The sequence below is a fragment of the Drosophila virilis genome, chromosome 4 (assembly GCF_030788295.1).
Source record: "Drosophila virilis strain 15010-1051.87 chromosome 4, Dvir_AGI_RSII-ME, whole genome shotgun sequence".
NCBI classification, from domain to species: domain Eukaryota; kingdom Metazoa; phylum Arthropoda; class Insecta; order Diptera; family Drosophilidae; genus Drosophila; species Drosophila virilis.
In genome coordinates, this window is record NC_091546.1 from 3934699 (window position 1) to 3953583 (window position 18885).

At 43.7% G+C, this 18885-nt stretch overlaps 3 protein-coding genes across 4 annotated transcripts; 2 read left to right on the forward strand and 1 right to left on the reverse strand.

Moving 5' to 3' along the window:
- Positions 1-888: 888 nt before the first annotated feature.
- Positions 889-3769, forward strand: uncNacbeta (uncharacterized nascent polypeptide-associated complex beta subunit). The gene is made up of 2 exons (XM_032438344.2): positions 889-1049; positions 1112-3769. The coding sequence occupies exon 2, from the start codon at positions 1124-1126 to the stop codon at positions 3599-3601; it is 2478 nt and encodes an 825-aa protein (XP_032294235.1). The 5' UTR covers positions 889-1049; positions 1112-1123; the 3' UTR covers positions 3602-3769.
- Positions 3618-4485, reverse strand: Tspo (Translocator protein). Of its 2 annotated transcripts, XM_070209426.1 has the most exons (3): positions 4073-4485; positions 3835-4006; positions 3618-3739 (listed from the first exon to the last, which is right to left on the reverse strand). In XM_070209426.1, the coding sequence occupies exons 1-3, from the start codon at positions 4406-4408 to the stop codon at positions 3717-3719; spliced, it is 531 nt and encodes a 176-aa protein (XP_070065527.1). In that variant the 5' UTR covers positions 4409-4485; the 3' UTR covers positions 3618-3716. The 2 variants fall into 2 exon arrangements, with proteins under 2 accessions (XP_070065527.1, XP_002052849.1); XM_002052813.4 differs by having other exon boundaries at positions 3618-4006; positions 4073-4483.
- Positions 4486-4907: 422 nt separating this feature from the next.
- On the forward strand, positions 4908-18187 carry rempA (intraflagellar transport protein rempA). Its single transcript, XM_002052812.4, has 4 exons — positions 4908-5349; positions 5408-6003; positions 6065-9534; positions 17838-18187. The coding sequence occupies exons 1-4, from the start codon at positions 5203-5205 to the stop codon at positions 18185-18187; spliced, it is 4563 nt and encodes a 1520-aa protein (XP_002052848.1). The 5' UTR covers positions 4908-5202.
- The last annotated feature ends 698 nt before the right edge of the window (positions 18188-18885 follow it).

Below are 18885 nucleotides of genomic sequence, written 5' to 3' on the forward strand. Positions count from 1 at the left end.
ACCTTGCATTTATTAGTTTAATCATGCTTCTATGGGAAGAGATGATTGAACAATGAATACCGAAATGATTTATTCAAGATTGAGTTCCTGTTTAAAGAGCCGATTTGTTTTTCACGATATCTTGAGCAAGCTTTCCACACACGGGGTTTACCATATATCTAACATAACATAAGAAACATCTTATTTATATTGAACTAGTACATTATCTTATCAATAATATTGCTACTATATCAGACAAGTCTTTAAAGGGAAACGGTCTAAGATTGAGTTCTCGAATAAAAACTGTTTTACTTTGGATAAAGGAAAATCAAATTAGGGTCTTACTTTCTTGCTAGCATATAAGTCAGATCTTGCCGTTCCATATTAGTTCCATATATTCCATTAAAGAAGAAATCTCTTAGGGTATTTAGGTTTCGGTTTATCGCATATTATGTACTTTAATGTTTAGCTATTCGCGAAACTATCTGACCACATTAATAGATTCGCGCAGAGCGAAAGCTTACGCTGCGTGCTAATGCTTTCTGGTGGCTATTTTTAATGCAGTGCGTCCGAGATGCGGTTGCGTGTTTCCAGTCAATAGTTCAACAGCCGTTGAGGATGCGAATGCGCTTGGCCTGCACGTGTGTGTGTGCGAGAATGTGTGTGCGTGTGTTCGAGTGTGTGTTTGGCACGATCGGAGCGCAGCCACACGCCGAGCTGAGATGCTGCACAGAACTCGGAAAACTAGAGATACTGCGTCTATTTATAACATTGCGCGACATTTTCTTGAATTTTCTTACTTTTATTTTTTTTTGCGTATTCAAAAACAAATATGCAAAAAGTGCCACAAAAATAAAGCAGGCGAGCGAGAGAGAGAGAGAGAGAGAGAAATGCGCGTTATTAATAAAAGCAGCGCTGCTTTGGTTGGGTCTGGCTGGTCGAATCGGATCGGATGGGATCGGTCTTTTGGTGTGGCTCGGTTTGGCCCGGCAGCTGCATTTATTCGCATTTGGCTCTTGCGTCCGTGGAGTTGCAGAGAAAAGCAAAGAAAAAGCTAAGAAATATCTGAGGTAATCTCTTGACATGCCGCCCGGCCATTTTATGTAACTAAATATGCATCTATATTATGTAGAGATTCGCCAGCATGAATGTGGAGAAGCTGAAGCGGCTGCAGGCGCAGGTGCGCATCGGTGGCAAGGGCACGCCCCGTCGCAAAAAGAAGGTCATGCATCAGACGGCGGCCACCGATGACAAGAAGCTGCAGAGCTCGCTCAAGAAGCTATCCGTTAGCACCATACCTGGCATTGAGGAGGTCAACATCATCAAGGATGACCTCACGGTCATACATTTCAATAATCCCAAGGCGCAGGCATCGCTCTCGGCCAATACGTTCGCCGTCACCGGCCATGGCGAGACGAAGAAGATTGTCGAAATGCTGCCGGAGATTCTGCCACAGCTGGGCCAGGAGACGGTCGTACAGTTGCGCATGTATGCCAACTCAATGTCGAATAATCAGAAGGCCACAGCCGACAGCGGCACAGCTGCAGCTCCGGCTGCCGAGGATGATGATGATGATGATGTGCCCGATCTGGTGGGCGACTTTGATGAGGTGGCCAAGCTGGAGGCGAACAAGCAGCAGGAACAAGCAGCTGCCGGCCAGGGCAAAGCGCAGCAGCCAAAGCCAGCCACAGAGAAGCCCAAGGAGGCCAAGAAAACCAACAAGGCAGACAACAAGGCGGACAAGCAGCAGCAGCAGCAGCCGTCCGGTAAACAGGAGCGCAAGAAGCAGCAGCCACAGCAGGAAGCCAATAAGACCAAGGCCAAGGATAAGCAGGACAGCAAGAAAGCCCAGGCTAAGACGCAAGAGAAGGTGGACAAGAAGAGCGAACCACAGAACAATAAAGAGGAACAGCCTGCAGCAGCTGCTGTGGATACTCAAAAGAAGGAAACCAAGAAGCCATCACTGGAGCCCAAAGCAGAGCAGCCCAAGCCGGTCGAGCCGCAGAGTCAAATCGCTGCGCCTGTCCCAATCCCTAGCCCAGCCGCAGCTGTGCAGGCAAAGACCCCACCTGCTGTGCAAACATTGGCACAAATCGTAGCCGCTGAGCCGACCAAGCCGGCCGAGCAAAAAGAGATCCCAGCCAGTGCACTGGCTGAGCAGAAGCCTGCTCCAGCGCCAGCCAAAGTGGAGCTTAAAGCTGAAGCAAGCGCTGCCAAGCAGGAGCAGAAAACAACCACAGCTGAGCCTGAGAAGAAACCGGAGCCCAAACCGAAGGAAGCCAGTCCACAACAGGCTACTCCGCCGTCAGCCAAACAGGCAGCACCAAAGCAAGTGACGCCCCCACCGGCAAAGCAGGTCACGCCACCAGCAGAAGCTAAAGCGCCAGTGGAGCAACTGAAGCCACAGCCAGCTGCAGCTACGGCTAAGCCGGCAGAGAAGAAACCAGAGGATGTTAAGGCGGCAGCACAACAGGCAGGTCCCAAGCAAGTGACGCCATCTACGGAGCAACAACAGAAACCCGCAACTCCTGCTCCAGCAGCAGCAGTACCACCAGTTGCTTCACCAGCAGCAGCAGTACCACCAGCTGCTTCACCAGAAGCAGCTCCAGCTGTAGCAGCAGCTGTAGCTCCAATTACACCACCAGCAGCAGGCCCGGGAGCAGCCCCAGCTCAGACTGCAGCTCCAATTACACCACCAGCAGCAGTTCTAGCTCCAACAGTAGCTCCGGCCCCAACTGCAGGTCCAGCTCCAGCAGCAGCTACAGCTCCAACAGCAGCTCCAGCTCTAATAACACCACCAGCTGCAGCTCCTGCTATAGCTGCTACTGCACAACCAGTTGCAGCTCAAGCTCAAATTGTGACACAACCAGCAGCTCCTGCTTCACCACCAGCAGTAACTCCTGCCGTAGCACCGCAAACCGGAGCTCCAACAGCAGCTCCCGCTGCAGCTCCAACAGCAGCTGCAACAACTGCCCCTGTTGCACCTTCAGCAGCAGCAGCTGCTTCAACACCAGCTTCTGCTAACCCACCAACAGCAGGTCCAACTCCTGCTGCATCAACAGCATCTGCTCCAGCACCAGCTCCTGCTGCACCAACAGCTGCAGCTGCAGCTCAAAAAACCGCAGCTGCTGCGAATGGCAAAAAACAGGAAGCAGCTCAAAAGTCCAAGCAGCCTAAGCCTGGCCAGACACAGCAACAAAACCAAAAGCAGCCACAACAGCCCAACAAACCACAGCAACAACAACAACAACAAAAGCAGACGGCAGCCAAGCCCGCAGTCGCATCCAAGCCTGAGACGGCAGCTGCCAAGCCGGCTGGATCGAAGCAGCCCGCAGGCACCCAGCCGCAGCAGCAGCAGCAGGGCAAGGGCAACAAGGCATCGCCACCAAAGCAGCAGCCAGCAGCTGCCAAATCTAATCCCCAGCAGCAGCAGCAAAAGGCTGGTGATGGCAAGCCCAAGACGCCGGCAAATACGCCCAATTCGCAGGCCTCGCCCAAGGCGTCGCCATCACCCAAAGCAGGCGCTTCGCCCAAGACGACCTCCCCCAAGGCGGGCACACCGACGACCCCCACAGCTGTCGGCCAGCCACAGCCAGCACCGGGCACTGGTGGCGCCAATTAAATATGATTTCAATGCATTTTCAAAAAGCAACGTTTGGCGCTGCAATCGCAGCCGAAGTATCGATAGCGTGCTGCAAATGCAACGCTGCAGTTTATCGATATTGCCGATACGATTTTTATTTTGTGACGATTACATTTTCTATTGAAAAATAAACAATTTAAAAAAGAACACCTTATGAGATGTTACCAAACTCAGCTCCTATTGCTGCTTGCGCGCCGCCGCCGGTTGCTCACCTTGCTCACCCTGCTCCGGATTTAGTTTCCACATGGCATAGTTCAGGGCGGTGGCAAATCCCAGCCAGGCCATATACGGCACAAACAAAAGCCCGGCCGTCTTGTTCACACGATAGAAGAGTACACCACATGCGCCGGCCGCCGCTGTTAGCGCCACAATGTCAATAAGCGCCTGTGGATGACACACCATAGATAAAAATCAGCACACTCGAAGGTCAACTATAATGTTTAAACTTACGCCCTTGATGTTATGCTTGCCAAAGAATATCGGTGTCCAGGCCCAGTTGAGCGCCAGCTGTGTGCCGTAGGCGATCAATGGCAATTGAGCATCGCCGCTGAAGCCGCCGCCGTCGCGCCACACCAGGTAAGAGCCATAGCCCATGCCGGCGTACAGTGATGTCCAAACGGGTGCAAACAGCCAGTTGGGTGGTCGGAACGAGGGAAAATTCAGATTCGAATACCAATTTTTGATGTGCCTGCGCGTCAATGCGCCATTAACAATGCCTCCCACATTCGGCAAGATGACAGCGCCCGCAATTCTCAATGCGGTTTTAGTTGCGGTTTCCTCAGACATTTTTCGTGCGTGCTGCTTTTCTAGTACTGCAATCTGAACTGTTTGCTGTAACTGTTTGTTTCCAGCCTACGAATGCGACGCAATAATGGAAAGCAGCTTGTTGCTTGCCGGTGACTTCATGTATCCAGTATGCGTGTGTGTGTTTGGGTGTGTGTGTGTGTGTGCATACATTTTATTGCTACTGCTCTCTGAGTGTATGTATATGTGGGTCTGTATGTATGGGTGTGTTTACAGATAGTGGACTTTTGCACTTAAACACTGTGCTACAAGATATCTGAAGTTTTAACCAATTTGTGGAAACATTAAATTGCAAAATATATAAATATATAATATATATATGTGTTTTATAATAACATATTTTGTATAGAATTGTTTGTTAACCGATGTTCATATATGTATTTTACATATAATAACACAAAAGTCTCTCCTCGATTTCAGACAAAGAGGGTTTTTAGAAATGTTCACACATTAATATATTTATATATATGAATTGTTCTCAAATACCTTTTGTGCTTTGTTCCCCAGTGTAATTTGTTTTTAAGCGATCATGTGCGTAGATTCAGAGAGGGGCGATCGACCGTAAATCTGATTAAGAGCATGCAATTAGATTTCTGATTGTGAAATAGTTGATTTTCAAATATATCTAGAATAATTCAACTAATTGCAATATGATTCAGCCAGGGCTGCAAGAAATGCCAGGAACATGGCTTATGGAGGAGCCATGGCAACGGCCAGCGGGATTTGTTTGGCCCAAAACGGAACATTGAAAGGATACCGAATATCAAGGGCTAGAAATGACGCTCTATTTTGATACGAAAATTGAGTTTCTGGACTCGGATGCAGTTAGCACAATCAGCAGCTGGCATCCCAATGAGCCACTGTTCGCGGTGGCCTCCTACAGCCAGGAGCGCGGCGGCAGCGTAACCATTTTTGCGGATACCGTGAGTTTTTGCCATGGAAAAAACTTCTTCTTTTATTACGCTACTTGCACATTTTCAGGGCGAACCGCAGCGGGATGTCACGTATCCGGTGCACGCCAGCTCGCAGGCAACGGCCTTGTGCTGGCATCCGGAGAAGGCGCTGCTGGCCACCGGTTGGGAGCATGGCGATATACACGTCTGGTTTGCCGGCCATAGGGAATTCGCCAGCGTTAGTGGACCCCACAAGGCGGCCATTGTGCTGCTGGAGTTCAGCGAACAGGGCGGCCGCATGGTCACGGCGGATGCCCTGGGCCTGGTCACCGGCTGGCGCTGCGATGGTCAATATCAGTTTCTGACCATGTTCTCGCATGATCTACGCGAGGCTCTGCTTCTGATCTGCTTTCGCCGCACCGTCGAGAGCGAGCTGCGCGAGGAGATGGCCAGTCTGGCCAAGGCAGCGGTCGCTGGCGATGAGAATGCGCTGGACACGCTCACCAATTGGCGGCCGCGCACGGCGGCGCGTGGACACTCGGGTGTCCGGGACAATCACTGCTTCTACGCGTGCACGCAGGGCGGCGTGGCCTACTACATCAATCAGGGCGGCAGCTGCAGCGAGGTGCTGAAGAGTGGACCTCAACAGCCGAGCATTCTGCAGATGCTCTGGCATCCCAAAAAGTGGGCACATCAACATGCTTCCCATTTGCTCAAGAATTAATGTGCTTAACATTTCTTCTAGGGATGCGGTCATTTGCCTGCTGGATGACTTGACCATCACGCTGTATTTGGTGGAGTCGACGGGTATCTTGACGGAACTGGAGCGTGTCAAGCTGAGTGGGCGCGGCGCGAACCAACGCGGCGCCATAGCCTGGGCGGGCAACAGCTTGGCCATCATTACGGGCGATCTTACCGTGCGCATCTGGGACATTGAACGCAGTGATAATTATCTGCTTAAAATGGATTTGCCCAGCTCCAGCCTGACCGCCAGCTCCTCCCTCAACAACAACAGCAACAGCAACAGCAATGCCTTCTTCAGCCACGAGACGAGTGTGGAGAGCAACAGCAACAACAATCTGCCACGCAAGGTGTCCAGGCACCTTCAGCTCAACTCCAACGAAATGTTCACCTGCCTCGCCTACAGCAACAGCAATCAGACCCTGTGCGCGGCCACCAATCTGGGCAATCTGTACACCTGGAAGCGCACGGTGAGCTGCTTTGTCAGCGCACCAGAGGATGCCTGGCAGCTGGGTAACATATCGTCGCTGGCGCGGCAGGGCGCCATCAAGAGCTGCTCGTGGGGCTACAATGAGCTGGCCAAGCCATGCATTTTGGTCAACTGTTTGTCGAGTGTGTTTATGTTAAAGGAGCAGCCCCTCCTGGCCAGCCACACGCGTAGCCTCTGGGCTGTGCAGTGCTCCGCAAAGTCTGTGCAGCTGACGCACTGCAGCGGACGCCAGTGTACGGTGCAGGCGGATTTTGCGGTAACTGCGCTGGCCCTAAACGACCTCAGCCTGGTCGTGAGCAACGGACGCTCCATATCCTCGTACAGTCTGCAGAAGATTGAGAAGAGCCTGGACGAGTTCGATGAAATACTGGAGGCCTCAGGCGCCGGTTCCAGTGCCTCGGTGAAGAGCTCGCCTGCATTGAATGTGCGGCTGATGCAAACCTTTGCCGCCGAGTGTCTGGCATTGTGCCTGCACAATCAGAACATATTTTGCCTGAGCGCCAGCGATATAGTTATCTATTCCGTGGGCGGCGTTGTGCTCCACCGGTTGCTGGGCAATGATATCGAGGGAAAAATCATTGGCATGGATCTAAACGGCTGCTATCTGTCCGTGTTCACCATGAACGGCTATGTCAAGGCGTACGATGTCAGCCGGCATGATCCGAAGCTACTATTCCCCAGCAAATCCGGGCACGAGATATTCGATGATTTTGGCGAGTTCATTTTGGTCAAGTGCAACAGCTTGGGCAGTCATCTGGCCTTGGTGATAGCCAACAGCAGCTTTCAGCCCTGCGCTGCCGTCTACTGCTGGGACTTTGAACGCAACAATCTCTTTGAGCACGACCTGGTCCAGCAGGAGCCTGAGAATGCCTCGCAGAACGGCGGCAAAACCAGCCTGGCTGTGCGCTTCTTCTGGGATACGGAAGAGCCCCGTCTGCTGGCCGTGGAGGTCAAGTCCATGGTGATGCTAGCGCAGAAGCCCAACGGCCGGCAGCAGAATCAGCAACCCTCACCCAGTCACTATGTGGAGTCGCAGGTGCTGGTTATGTTCTACTCGGAGAAGGGCGAGGGCAAACTGAATGTGCTCGAGTCGCAGGCGATGAGTGCCGGCGCCCAGCTGCTCAATCTGTGCGTGCCCAGCGTCGTCTGCCTGCAAGTGAACGCTGTGCAGGAGCAGCCGCTGAAGGATTTCGTGGATCTGCAGCAGTGCGATGCCAGCACCCGACGGCAGGTGCTCAATTTTAGCCTGCACGTGGCCGAAGGACATATGGACTTGGCCTTTCGCTGTGTGCGCTCCATACAGTCCAAGGTGATATGGACGAATCTGGCCAAGATGTGCGTGCACACCAACCGCCTGGACGTGGCCAAGGTGTGCCTTGGCCACTTGGAACAGGCACGCTCAGTGCGCGCTCTTCGCCAGGCCATCGAGGATGATGATCTTGAGCCGGAGGCCAAGGTCGCCGTGCTGGCCATTGAGCTGGGCATGATTGACGAGGCCAAGGAGTTGTATAAGCGCTGCAAGCGCCACGATCTGCTTAACAAGCTTCTGCAGGCCACCGGCCAGCTGGACGAGGCGCTCCAAGTGGCCGAAACGGAGGATCGCATCCATCTGAAGCACACGTATTACCAGAAGGCGCAGGCACTGCGCGAACGCGGCGACATCAAGGGCGCCCTGGAGTACTACGAAAAGACACAGAATCCCGTGCAGCATATCACACAGCTGCTGCTCGAGAATCCCATGGCCATGAAACGTTACATACAAACCACCAGCGATCCCAAAATGCTCAAGTGGTGGGGCCAATATGTGGAGAGCTCCGGCGACATGGATGCCGCGCTGGCCGTGTACAGCAAAGCTGATGATTGGTTCTCGCAGGTGAAGATACTCTGTTATCTGGGTAAGATCTCCAAAGCGGATGCCATAGCCAGACAGTCGGGCGATCGCGCCGCCTGTTATCATCTGGGCAGGCATTACGAGAACGTGGGCAAGTTCCAGGAGGCCATCATGTTCTATACGCGCGCCCAGACCTTCAGCAATGCCATACGCATCTGCAAGGAGAACGACTTCCAGGAGGAGCTCTGGACGGTGGCCAGCTCGTCGCGTAGCCGCGACAAGGCCATCGCGGCGGCCTACTTCGAAGAGTGCGGCAATTTTAAATATGCCGTCGAGCTGTACCATCGCGCCGGAATGCTCCACAAGGCGCTGGAAATGGCCTTTGAGTCACAGCAGCCAGAGATACTGGAGATTATTGCCACAGAGCTGAGCACCGAGTCGGATGCGGAACTGATCAATCGCTGTGCGGACTTCTTCGCCAGCATCGAGCAGCACCAAAAGGCCGTTCAATTGCTGGCCAAGACCAAGCATCTGGAGCGCGCTCTGGCTATTTGCCTGGAGAAGGGCGTGCCGGTCACCGAGGAGCTGGCCGATCTGCTGACGCCCAACAAGGCGGACTTCGATGAACCGACACGCATCGGCATCCTGGTGCAGCTGGGCGAGCTACTGCAGCAGCAGGGCGACTACCACAGCGCCACCAAAAAGTTCACCCAGGCCGGCGACAAGGTGCGCGCCATGAAATCGCTGCTCAAGTCCGGCAACACCGAGAAGATCATCTTCTTCGCGACGATGTCGCGACAGCGCGAGATCTACATCATGGCCGCCAACTATCTGCAGGCTCTAGACTGGCAGAGCGATGGCAACATCCTGAAGCACATCGTCAGCTTCTATGGCAAGGCGCAGGCCTACGATTCGCTGGCCAATTTTTATGCCATTTGCGCACAGATCGAGATCGAGGAGTATCAGGACTATGAGAAGGCGCTCACGGCCATGCAGGAGGCGTCCAAGTGCCTGGAGAAGCTCAGCCACGCCCAGCACGCCTACAATAATCTGCAGCGCACCGTCGCGGACGTCAAGAGCATACTGGAGATACAGCAGGCTCTGCGTGCCGGCGAAAATCAGGCCGTTATCAACGCCTGTCGCAGCATGTTGCGTAAGTTACCCGGGTTTGCACGGTCAAACTTTTTTCATTCATTCAGTTCTACTTATATAGCCATAGTTCAAAATTTCACACCCCCATAACTCGGTCAAATCTTATCCGATTTTCATGAGGTTTAGCTTTTTGTTCATCGTTTGGCCCCTAGATCAAACTAGAATTTAAATATGGCAACTTAATTTTTCGTCAAAATTCATGTAAATATGGTACCCTTAAGTATCCTATATAGCCATAGTTCAAAATTTCCCACCCCCATAACTCGGTCAAATCTTATCCGATTTTCATGAGGTTTAGCTTTTTGTTCATGGTTTGGCCCCTTAATCAATCTAGTATTTAAATCTGGCAACTTAATTTTTGGTCAAAATTCATGTAAATATGGTACCCTCAAATATCCTATATAGCAATAGTTCAAAATTTCACACCCCCATAACTCGGTCAAATCTTATCTGATTTTCATGAGGTTAAGCTTTTTGTTCATGGTTTGGGCCCTAAATCAATCTAGTATTTAAATCTGGCAACTTAATTTTTGGTCAAAATTCATGTAAATATGGTACCCTCAAATATCCTATATAGCCATAGTTCAAAACTTCACACCCCCATAACTCCGTCAAATCTTATCAGATATTCATGAGGTTTAGCTTTTTGTTCATGTTTTGACCTCTTAATCAATCTAGTATTTAAATATGGCAACTTAATTTTTGGTCAAAATTCATGTAAATATGGTACCCTCAAATATCCTACTTATAATATCCATAGTTCAAAATTTCACACCCCCGTAACTCCGTCAAATCTTATCAGATTTTCATGAGGTTTAGCTTTTTGTTCATAGTTTGGGCCCTAAATCAATCTAGTATTCAAATCTGACCACTTTATTTTTGGTCAAAATTCATGTAAATATGGTACCCTCAAATATCCTATATAGCCATAGTTCAAAATTTCACACCCCCATAACTCGGTCAAATCTTATCCGAATTTCATGAGGTTTAGCTTTTTGTTCATGTTTTGACCTCTTAATCAATCTAGTATTTAAATATGGCAACTTAATTTTTGGTCAAAATTCATGTAAATATGGTACCCTCAAATATCCTACTTATAATATCCATAGTTCAAAATTTCACACCCCCGTAACTCCGTCAAATCTTATCAGATTTTTATGAGGTTTAGCTTTTTGCTCATGGTTTGGGCCCTAAATCAATCTAGTATTTAAATCTGGCAACTTAATTTTTGGTCAAAATTCATGTAAATATGGTACCCTCAAATATCCTATATAGCCATAGTTCAAAATTTCACACCCCCATAACTCCGTCAAATCTTATCAGATTTTCATGAGGTTTAGCTTTTTGCTCATGGTTTGGGCCCTAAATCAATCTAGTATTTAAATCTGGCAACTTTATTTTTGGTCAAAATTCATGTAAATATGGTACCCTCAAATATCCTATATAGCCATAGTTCAAAACTTCACACCCCCATAACTCCGTCAAATCTTATCAGATATTCATGAGGTTTAGCTTTTTGTTCATGTTTTGACCTCTTAATCAATCTAGTATTTTAATCTGACAACTTTATTTTTGGTCAAAATTCATGTAAAGATGGTACCCTCAAATATCCTACTTATAATATAGCCATAGTTCAAAATTTCACACCCCCGTAACTCCGTCAAATCTTATCAGATTTTCATGGGGTTTAGATTTTTGTTCATGGTTTGGGCCCTAAATCAATCTAGTATTTAAATCTGGCAACTTTATTTTGGGTCAAAATTCATGTAAATATGGTACCCTCAAATATCCTACTTATAATATAGTCATAGTTCAAAATTTCACACCCCCGTAACTCCGTCAAATCTTATCCGATTTTCATGAGGTTTAGCTTTTTGTTCATAGTTTGGGCCCTAAATCAATCTAGTGTTCAAATCTGACCACTTTATTTTTGGTCAAAATTCATGTAAATATGGTACCCTCAAATATCCTATATAGCCATAGTTCAAAATTTCACACCCCCATAACTCGGTCAAATCTTATCCGATTTTCATGAGGTTAAGCTTTTTGTTCATGGTTTGGGCCCTAAATCAATCTAGTATTTAAATCTGGCAACTTAATTTTTGGTCAAAATTCATGTAAATATGGTACCCTCAAATATCCTATATAGCCATAGTTCAAAACTTCACACCCCCATAACTCCGTCAAATCTTATCAGATATTCATGAGGTTTAGCTTTTTGTTCATGTTTTGACCTCTTAATCAATCTAGTATTTAAATATGGCAACTTAATTTTTGGTCAAAATTCATGTAAATATGGTACCCTCAAATATCCTACTTATAATATCCATAGTTCAAAATTTCACACCCCCGTAACTCCGTCAAATCTTATCAGATTTTCATGAGGTTTAGCTTTTTGTTCATAGTTTGGGCCCTAAATCAATCTAGTATTCAAATCTGACCACTTTATTTTTGGTCAAAATTCATGTAAATATGGTACCCTCAAATATCCTATATAGCCATAGTTCAAAATTTCACACCCCCATAACTCGGTCAAATCTTATCCGAATTTCATGAGGTTTAGCTTTTTGTTCATGTTTTGACCTCTTAATCAATCTAGTATTTAAATATGGCAACTTAATTTTTGGTCAAAATTCATGTAAATATGGTACCCTCAAATATCCTACTTATAATATCCATAGTTCAAAATTTCACACCCCCGTAACTCCGTCAAATCTTATCAGATTTTCATGAGGTTTAGCTTTTTGCTCATGGTTTGGGCCCTAAATCAATCTAGTATTTAAATCTGGCAACTTAATTTTTGGTCAAAATTCATGTAAATATGGTACCCTCAAATATCCTATATAGCCATAGTTCAAAATTTTACACCCCCATAACTCCGTCAAATCTTATCAGATTTTCATGAGGTTTAGCTTTTTGCTCATGGTTTGGGCCCTAAATCAATCTAGTATTTAAATCTGGCAACTTTATTTTTGGTCAAAATTCATGTAAATATGGTACCCTCAAATATCCTATATAGCCATAGTTCAAAACTTCACACCCCCATAACTCCGTCAAATCTTATCAGATATTCATGAGGTTTAGCTTTTTGTTCATGTTTTGACCTCTTAATCAATCTAGTATTTTAATCTGACAACTTTATTTTTGGTCAAAATTCATGTAAAGATGGTACCCTCAAATATCCTACTTATAATATAGCCATAGTTCAAAATTTCACACCCCCGTAACTCCGTCAAATCTTATCAGATTTTCATGAGGTTTAGATTTTTGTTCATGGTTTGGGCCCTAAATCAATCTAGTATTTAAATCTGGCAACTTTATTTTGGGTCAAAATTCATGTAAATATGGTACCCTCAAATATCCTACTTATAATATAGTCATAGTTCAAAATTTCACACCCCCGTAACTCCGTCAAATCTTATCCGATTTTCATGAGGTTTAGCTTTTTGTTCATAGTTTGGGCCCTAAATCAATCTAGTGTTCAAATCTGACCACTTTATTTTTGGTCAAAATTCATGTAAATATGGTACCCTCAAATATCCTATATAGCCATAGTTCAAAATTTCACACCCCCATAACTCGGTCAAATCTTATCCGATTTTCATGAGGTTAAGCTTTTTGTTCATGGTTTGGGCCCTAAATCAATCTAGTATTTAAATCTGGCAACTTAATTTTTGGTCAAAATTCATGTAAATATGGTACCCTCAAATATCCTATATAGCCATAGTTCAAAACTTCACACCCCCATAACTCCGTCAAATCTTATCAGATATTCATGAGGTTTAGCTTTTTGTTCATGTTTTGACCTCTTAATCAATCTAGTATTTAAATATGGCAACTTAATTTTTGGTCAAAATTCATGTAAATATGGTACCCTCAAATATCCTACTTATAATATCCATAGTTCAAAATTTCACACCCCCGTAACTCCGTCAAATCTTATCAGATTTTCATGAGGTTTAGCTTTTTGTTCATAGTTTGGGCCCTAAATCAATCTAGTATTCAAATCTGACCACTTTATTTTTGGTCAAAATTCATGTAAATATGGTACCCTCAAATATCCTATATAGCCATAGTTCAAAATTTCACACCCCCATAACTCGGTCAAATCTTATCCGAATTTCATGAGGTTTAGCTTTTTGTTCATGTTTTGACCTCTTAATCAATCTAGTATTTAAATATGGCAACTTAATTTTTGGTCAAAATTCATGTAAATATGGTACCCTCAAATATCCTACTTATAATATCCATAGTTCAAAATTTCACACCCCCGTAACTCCGTCAAATCTTATCAGATTTTCATGAGGTTTAGCTTTTTGCTCATGGTTTGGGCCCTAAATCAATCTAGTATTTAAATCTGGCAACTTAATTTTTGGTCAAAATTCATGTAAATATGGTACCCTCAAATATCCTATATAGCCATAGTTCAAAACTTCACAACCCCATAACTCGGTCAAATCTTATCCGATTTTCATGAGGCTTAGCTTTTTGTTCATGGTTTGGGCCCTAAATCAATCTAGTATTTAAATCTGGCAACTTAATTTTTGGTCAAAATTCATGTAAATATGGTACCCTCAAATATCCTATATAGCCATAGTTCAAAATTTCACACCCCCATAACTCGGTCAAATCTTATCCGATTTTCATGAGACTTAGCTTTTTGTTCATGGTTTGGGCCCTAAATCAATCTAGTATTTAAATATGGCAACTTAATTTTTGGTCAAAATTCATGTAAATATGGTACCCTCAAATATCCTACTTATAATATAGCCATAGTTCAAAATTTCACACCCCCATAACTCCGTCAAATCTTATCAGATTTTCATGAGGTTTAGCTTTTTGCTCATGGTTTGGGCCCTAAATCAATCTAGTATTTAAATCTGGCAACTTTATTTTTGGTCAAAATTCATGTAAATATGGTACCCTCAAATATCCTATATAGCCATAGTTCAAAACTTCACACCCCCATAACTCCGTCAAATCTTATCAGATATTCATGAGGTTTAGCTTTTTGTTCATGTTTTGACCTCTTAATCAATCTAGTATTTTAATCTGACAACTTTATTTTTGGTCAAAATTCATGTAAAGATGGTACCCTCAAATATCCTACTTATAATATAGCCATAGTTCAAAATTTCACACCCCCGTAACTCCGTCAAATCTTATCAGATTTTCATGAGGTTTAGATTTTTGTTCATGGTTTGGGCCCTAAATCAATCTAGTATTTAAATCTGGCAACTTTATTTTGGGTCAAAATTCATGTAAATATGGTACCCTCAAATATCCCATATAGCCATAGTTCAAAATTTCACACCCCCATAACTCGGTCAAATCTTATCCGAATTTCATGAGGTTTAGCTTTTTGTTCATGTTTTGACCTCTTAATCAATCTAGTATTTAAATATGGTAACTTAATTTTTGGTCAAAATTCATGTAAATATGGTACCCTCAAATATCCTACTTATAATATCCATAGTTCAAAATTTCACACCCCCGTAACTCCGTCAAATCTTATCAGATTTTCATGAGGTTTAGCTTTTTGCTCATGGTTTGGGCCCTAAATCAATCTAGTATTTAAATCTGGCAACTTAATTTTTGGTCAAAATTCATGTAAATATGGTACCCTCAAATATCCTATATAGCCATAGTTCAAAACTTCACACCCCCATAACTCCGTCAAATCTTATCAGATATTCATGAGGTTTAGCTTTTTGTTCATGTTTTGACCTCTTAATCAATCTAGTATTTAAATCTGACAACTTTATTTTTGGTCAAAATTCATGTAAAGATGGTACCCTCAAATATCCTACTTATAATATAGTCATAGTTCAAAATTTCACACCCCCGTAACTCCGTCAAATCTTATCCGATTTTCATGAGGTTTAGCTTTTTGTTCATAGTTTGGGCCCTAAATCAATCTAGTATTCAAATCTGACCACTTTATTTTTGGTCAAAATTCATGTAAATATGGTACCCTCAAATATCCTATACAGCCATAGCTCAAAATTTCACACCGCCATAACTCGGTCAAATCTTATCCGATTTTCATGAGGCTTAGCTTTTTGTTCATGGTTTGGGCCCTAAATCAATCTAGTATTTAAATCTGGCAACTTAATTTTTGGTCAAAATTCATGTAAATATGGTACCCTCAAATATCCTATATAGCCATAGTTCAAAATTTCACACCCCCATAACTCGGTCAAATCTTATCCGAATTTCATGAGGTTTAGCTTTTTGTTCATGTTTTGACCTCTTAATCAATCTAGTATTTAAATCTGACAACTTTATTTTTGGTCAAAATTCATGTAAAAATGGTACCCTCAAATATCCTACTTATAATATAGTCATAGTTTAAAATTTCACACCCCCGTAACTCCGTCAAATCTTATCCGATTTTCATGAGGTTTAGCTTTTTGTTCATAGTTTGGGCCCTAAATCAATCTAGTATTCAAATCTGACCACTTTATTTTTGGTCAAAATTCATGTTAATATGGTACCCTCAAATATCCTATACAGCCATAGTTCAAAATTTCACACCCCCATAACTCGGTCAAATCTTATCCGATTTTCATGAGGCTTTGCTTTTTTTCATGGTTTGGGCCCAAAATCAATCTAGTATTTTAATCTGGCAACTTTATTTTGGGTCAAAATTCATGTAAATATGGTACCCTCAAATATCCTATATAGCCATAGTTCAAAACTTCACACCCCCATAACTCCGTCAAATCTTATCAGATATTCATGAGGTTTAGCTTTTTGTTCATGTTTTGACCTCTTAATCAATCTAGTATTTAAATATGGCAACTTAATTTTTGGTCAAAATTCATGTAAATATGGTACCCTCAAATATCCTACTTATAATATCCATAGTTCAAAATTTCACACCCCCGTAACTCCGTCAAATCTTATCAGATTTTCATGAGGTTTAGCTTTTTGCTCATGGTTTGGGCCCTAAATCAATCTAGTATTTAAATCTGGCAACTTAATTTTTGGTCAAAATTCATGTAAATATGGTACCCTCAAATATCCTATATAGCCATAGTTCAAAATTTTACACCCCCATAACTCCGTCAAATCTTATCAGATTTTCATGAGGTTTAGCTTTTTGCTCATGGTTTGGGCCCTAAATCAATCTAGTATTTAAATCTGGCAACTTTATTTTTGGTCAAAATTCATGTAAATATGGTACCCTCAAATATCCTATATAGCCATAGTTCAAAACTTCACACCCCCATAACTCCGTCAAATCTTATCAGATATTCATGAGGTTTAGCTTTTTGTTCATGTTTTGACCTCTTAATCAATCTAGTATTTTAATCTGACAACTTTATTTTTGGTCAAAATTCATGTAAATATGGTACCCTCAAATATCCTACTTTTAATATAGCCATAGTTCAAAATTTCACACCCCCGTAACTCCGTCAAATCTTATCCGATTTTCATGAGGTTTAGAATTTTGCTCATAGTTTGGACCCTAAATCAATCTAGTATTCAAATCTGGCAACTTAGTTTTTGGTCAAAATTCATGTAAATATGGTACCCTCAAATATCCTACTTTTAATATAGCCATAGTTCAAAATTTCACACCCCCGTAACTCCGTCAAATCTTATCCGATTTTCATGAGGTTTAGATTTTTGTTCATGGTTTGGGCCCTAAATCAATCTAGTATTTAAATCTGGCAACTTTATTTTGGGTCAAAATTCATGTAAATATGGTACCCTCAAATATCCTATATAGCCATAGTTCAAAACTTCACACCCCCATAACTCCGTCAAATCTTATCAGATATTCATGAGGTTTAGCTTTTTGTTCATGTTTTGACCTCTTAATCAATCTAGTATTTAAATCTGGCAACTTAATTTTTGGTCAAAATTCATGTAAAGATGGTACCCTCAAATATCCTACTTATAATATAGCCATAGTTCAAAATTTCACACCCCCATAACTAGGTCAAATCTTATCCGATTTTTATGAGGCTTACCTTTTTGTTCATGGTTTGGGCCCTAAATCAATCTAGTATTTAAATCTGGCAACTTAATGTTTGGTCAAAATTCTTGTAAATATGGTACACTCAAATATCCTAAATAGACATAGGTAAAAATTTTCCACCCCCATAACTCCGTCAAATCTTATCTGATTTTCATGAGGTTTAGGTTTTTGTTCATGGCTTGGCCCCTAAATCAATTTGGCATTTAAGTCAGATCTTTGAGAGCATTTATTTCATTCGTATGTCGGGCAAGGTTGGGGTATACCCGTTAATTCATATTTATATGAGGTTTTAATAGAATCATTTCGCTTTACAGTCAAGCCCGAGCAGCCGCCCATACGCCACTCGCACATACTGGCGATGCTGGTGCGTGCATTGGTCTATGCCAAACAGTATCCGGAGGCAGGGCGAGCACTTAAGGAGTTGGCCGTCAAGGATAACTCGTGGAGCGCATCGGGTTTGGTGGACAGGGCGCTGGTGCAGCGGGTTGCCAAGGAATGCGATTTGGATTTTGATCTGATTTGGAACTCGGGACGCCAAGTGACCGCCTCGACAGCAGGAACGGCAACAGCAGCCACCACAATATCAATGACAACAACGACAACAAACACAGCGAACAGCGATGACGAGGCAGATGACGAGGAAATCAGGGAAGAGCTGCACTGAACTGGCAACAAGTCAAAGCTCTCGACCAGCAATAGCTATGAGTAATGAGAGGAAGCTACGATAATCTATAAATCAAGCTATGACCAACCCACATCAAGTCAACTAAAAGGTATCTTTTATAGTTTCCCAAGAAATCAGCTAATATTATTTAAACCAAAGTTCACTTTCACGTCGGGTGAGGAAAATAGGTTAGATTGTGTGTGATTATATAGTCAGACTCAGCTTTGGAACGAGTTTTATCTTAAATAGCCAAAATAGAATGTGGTTATCAAAGTTATATACAATTTGGCCAATATAAAAGCATATCTATTGGGTTTGATAATACTTATCCGAAGCTTTTCAAATCGGAACTCACTTATTGACAGGATCCCAATCTTTATGATTTTGTAGTTCAATTTCGTCATATTGGTCAAAATGTTGAGTTTATCTCTACGAACACAGTCTCTGCTAGGAACCCCCCAATTTTTAACTAATCATTCCTATCACACCTATATGATATTGTAATCAGTTCCGGCAGGCTTTCACATACGTACTATGTAGTTCCCAGAGTAAAAAACCTAATACATAAATCAAGTTGCATTGATATTGCTTCACTGAGAGCTGAGTTCGCCTGGGTGAATCTGGGCATATGCTCAATATTGTAATAATTCAGAGATCTGCTCAAATGTATTACGCATAATGTAAGCAGAACAATAATA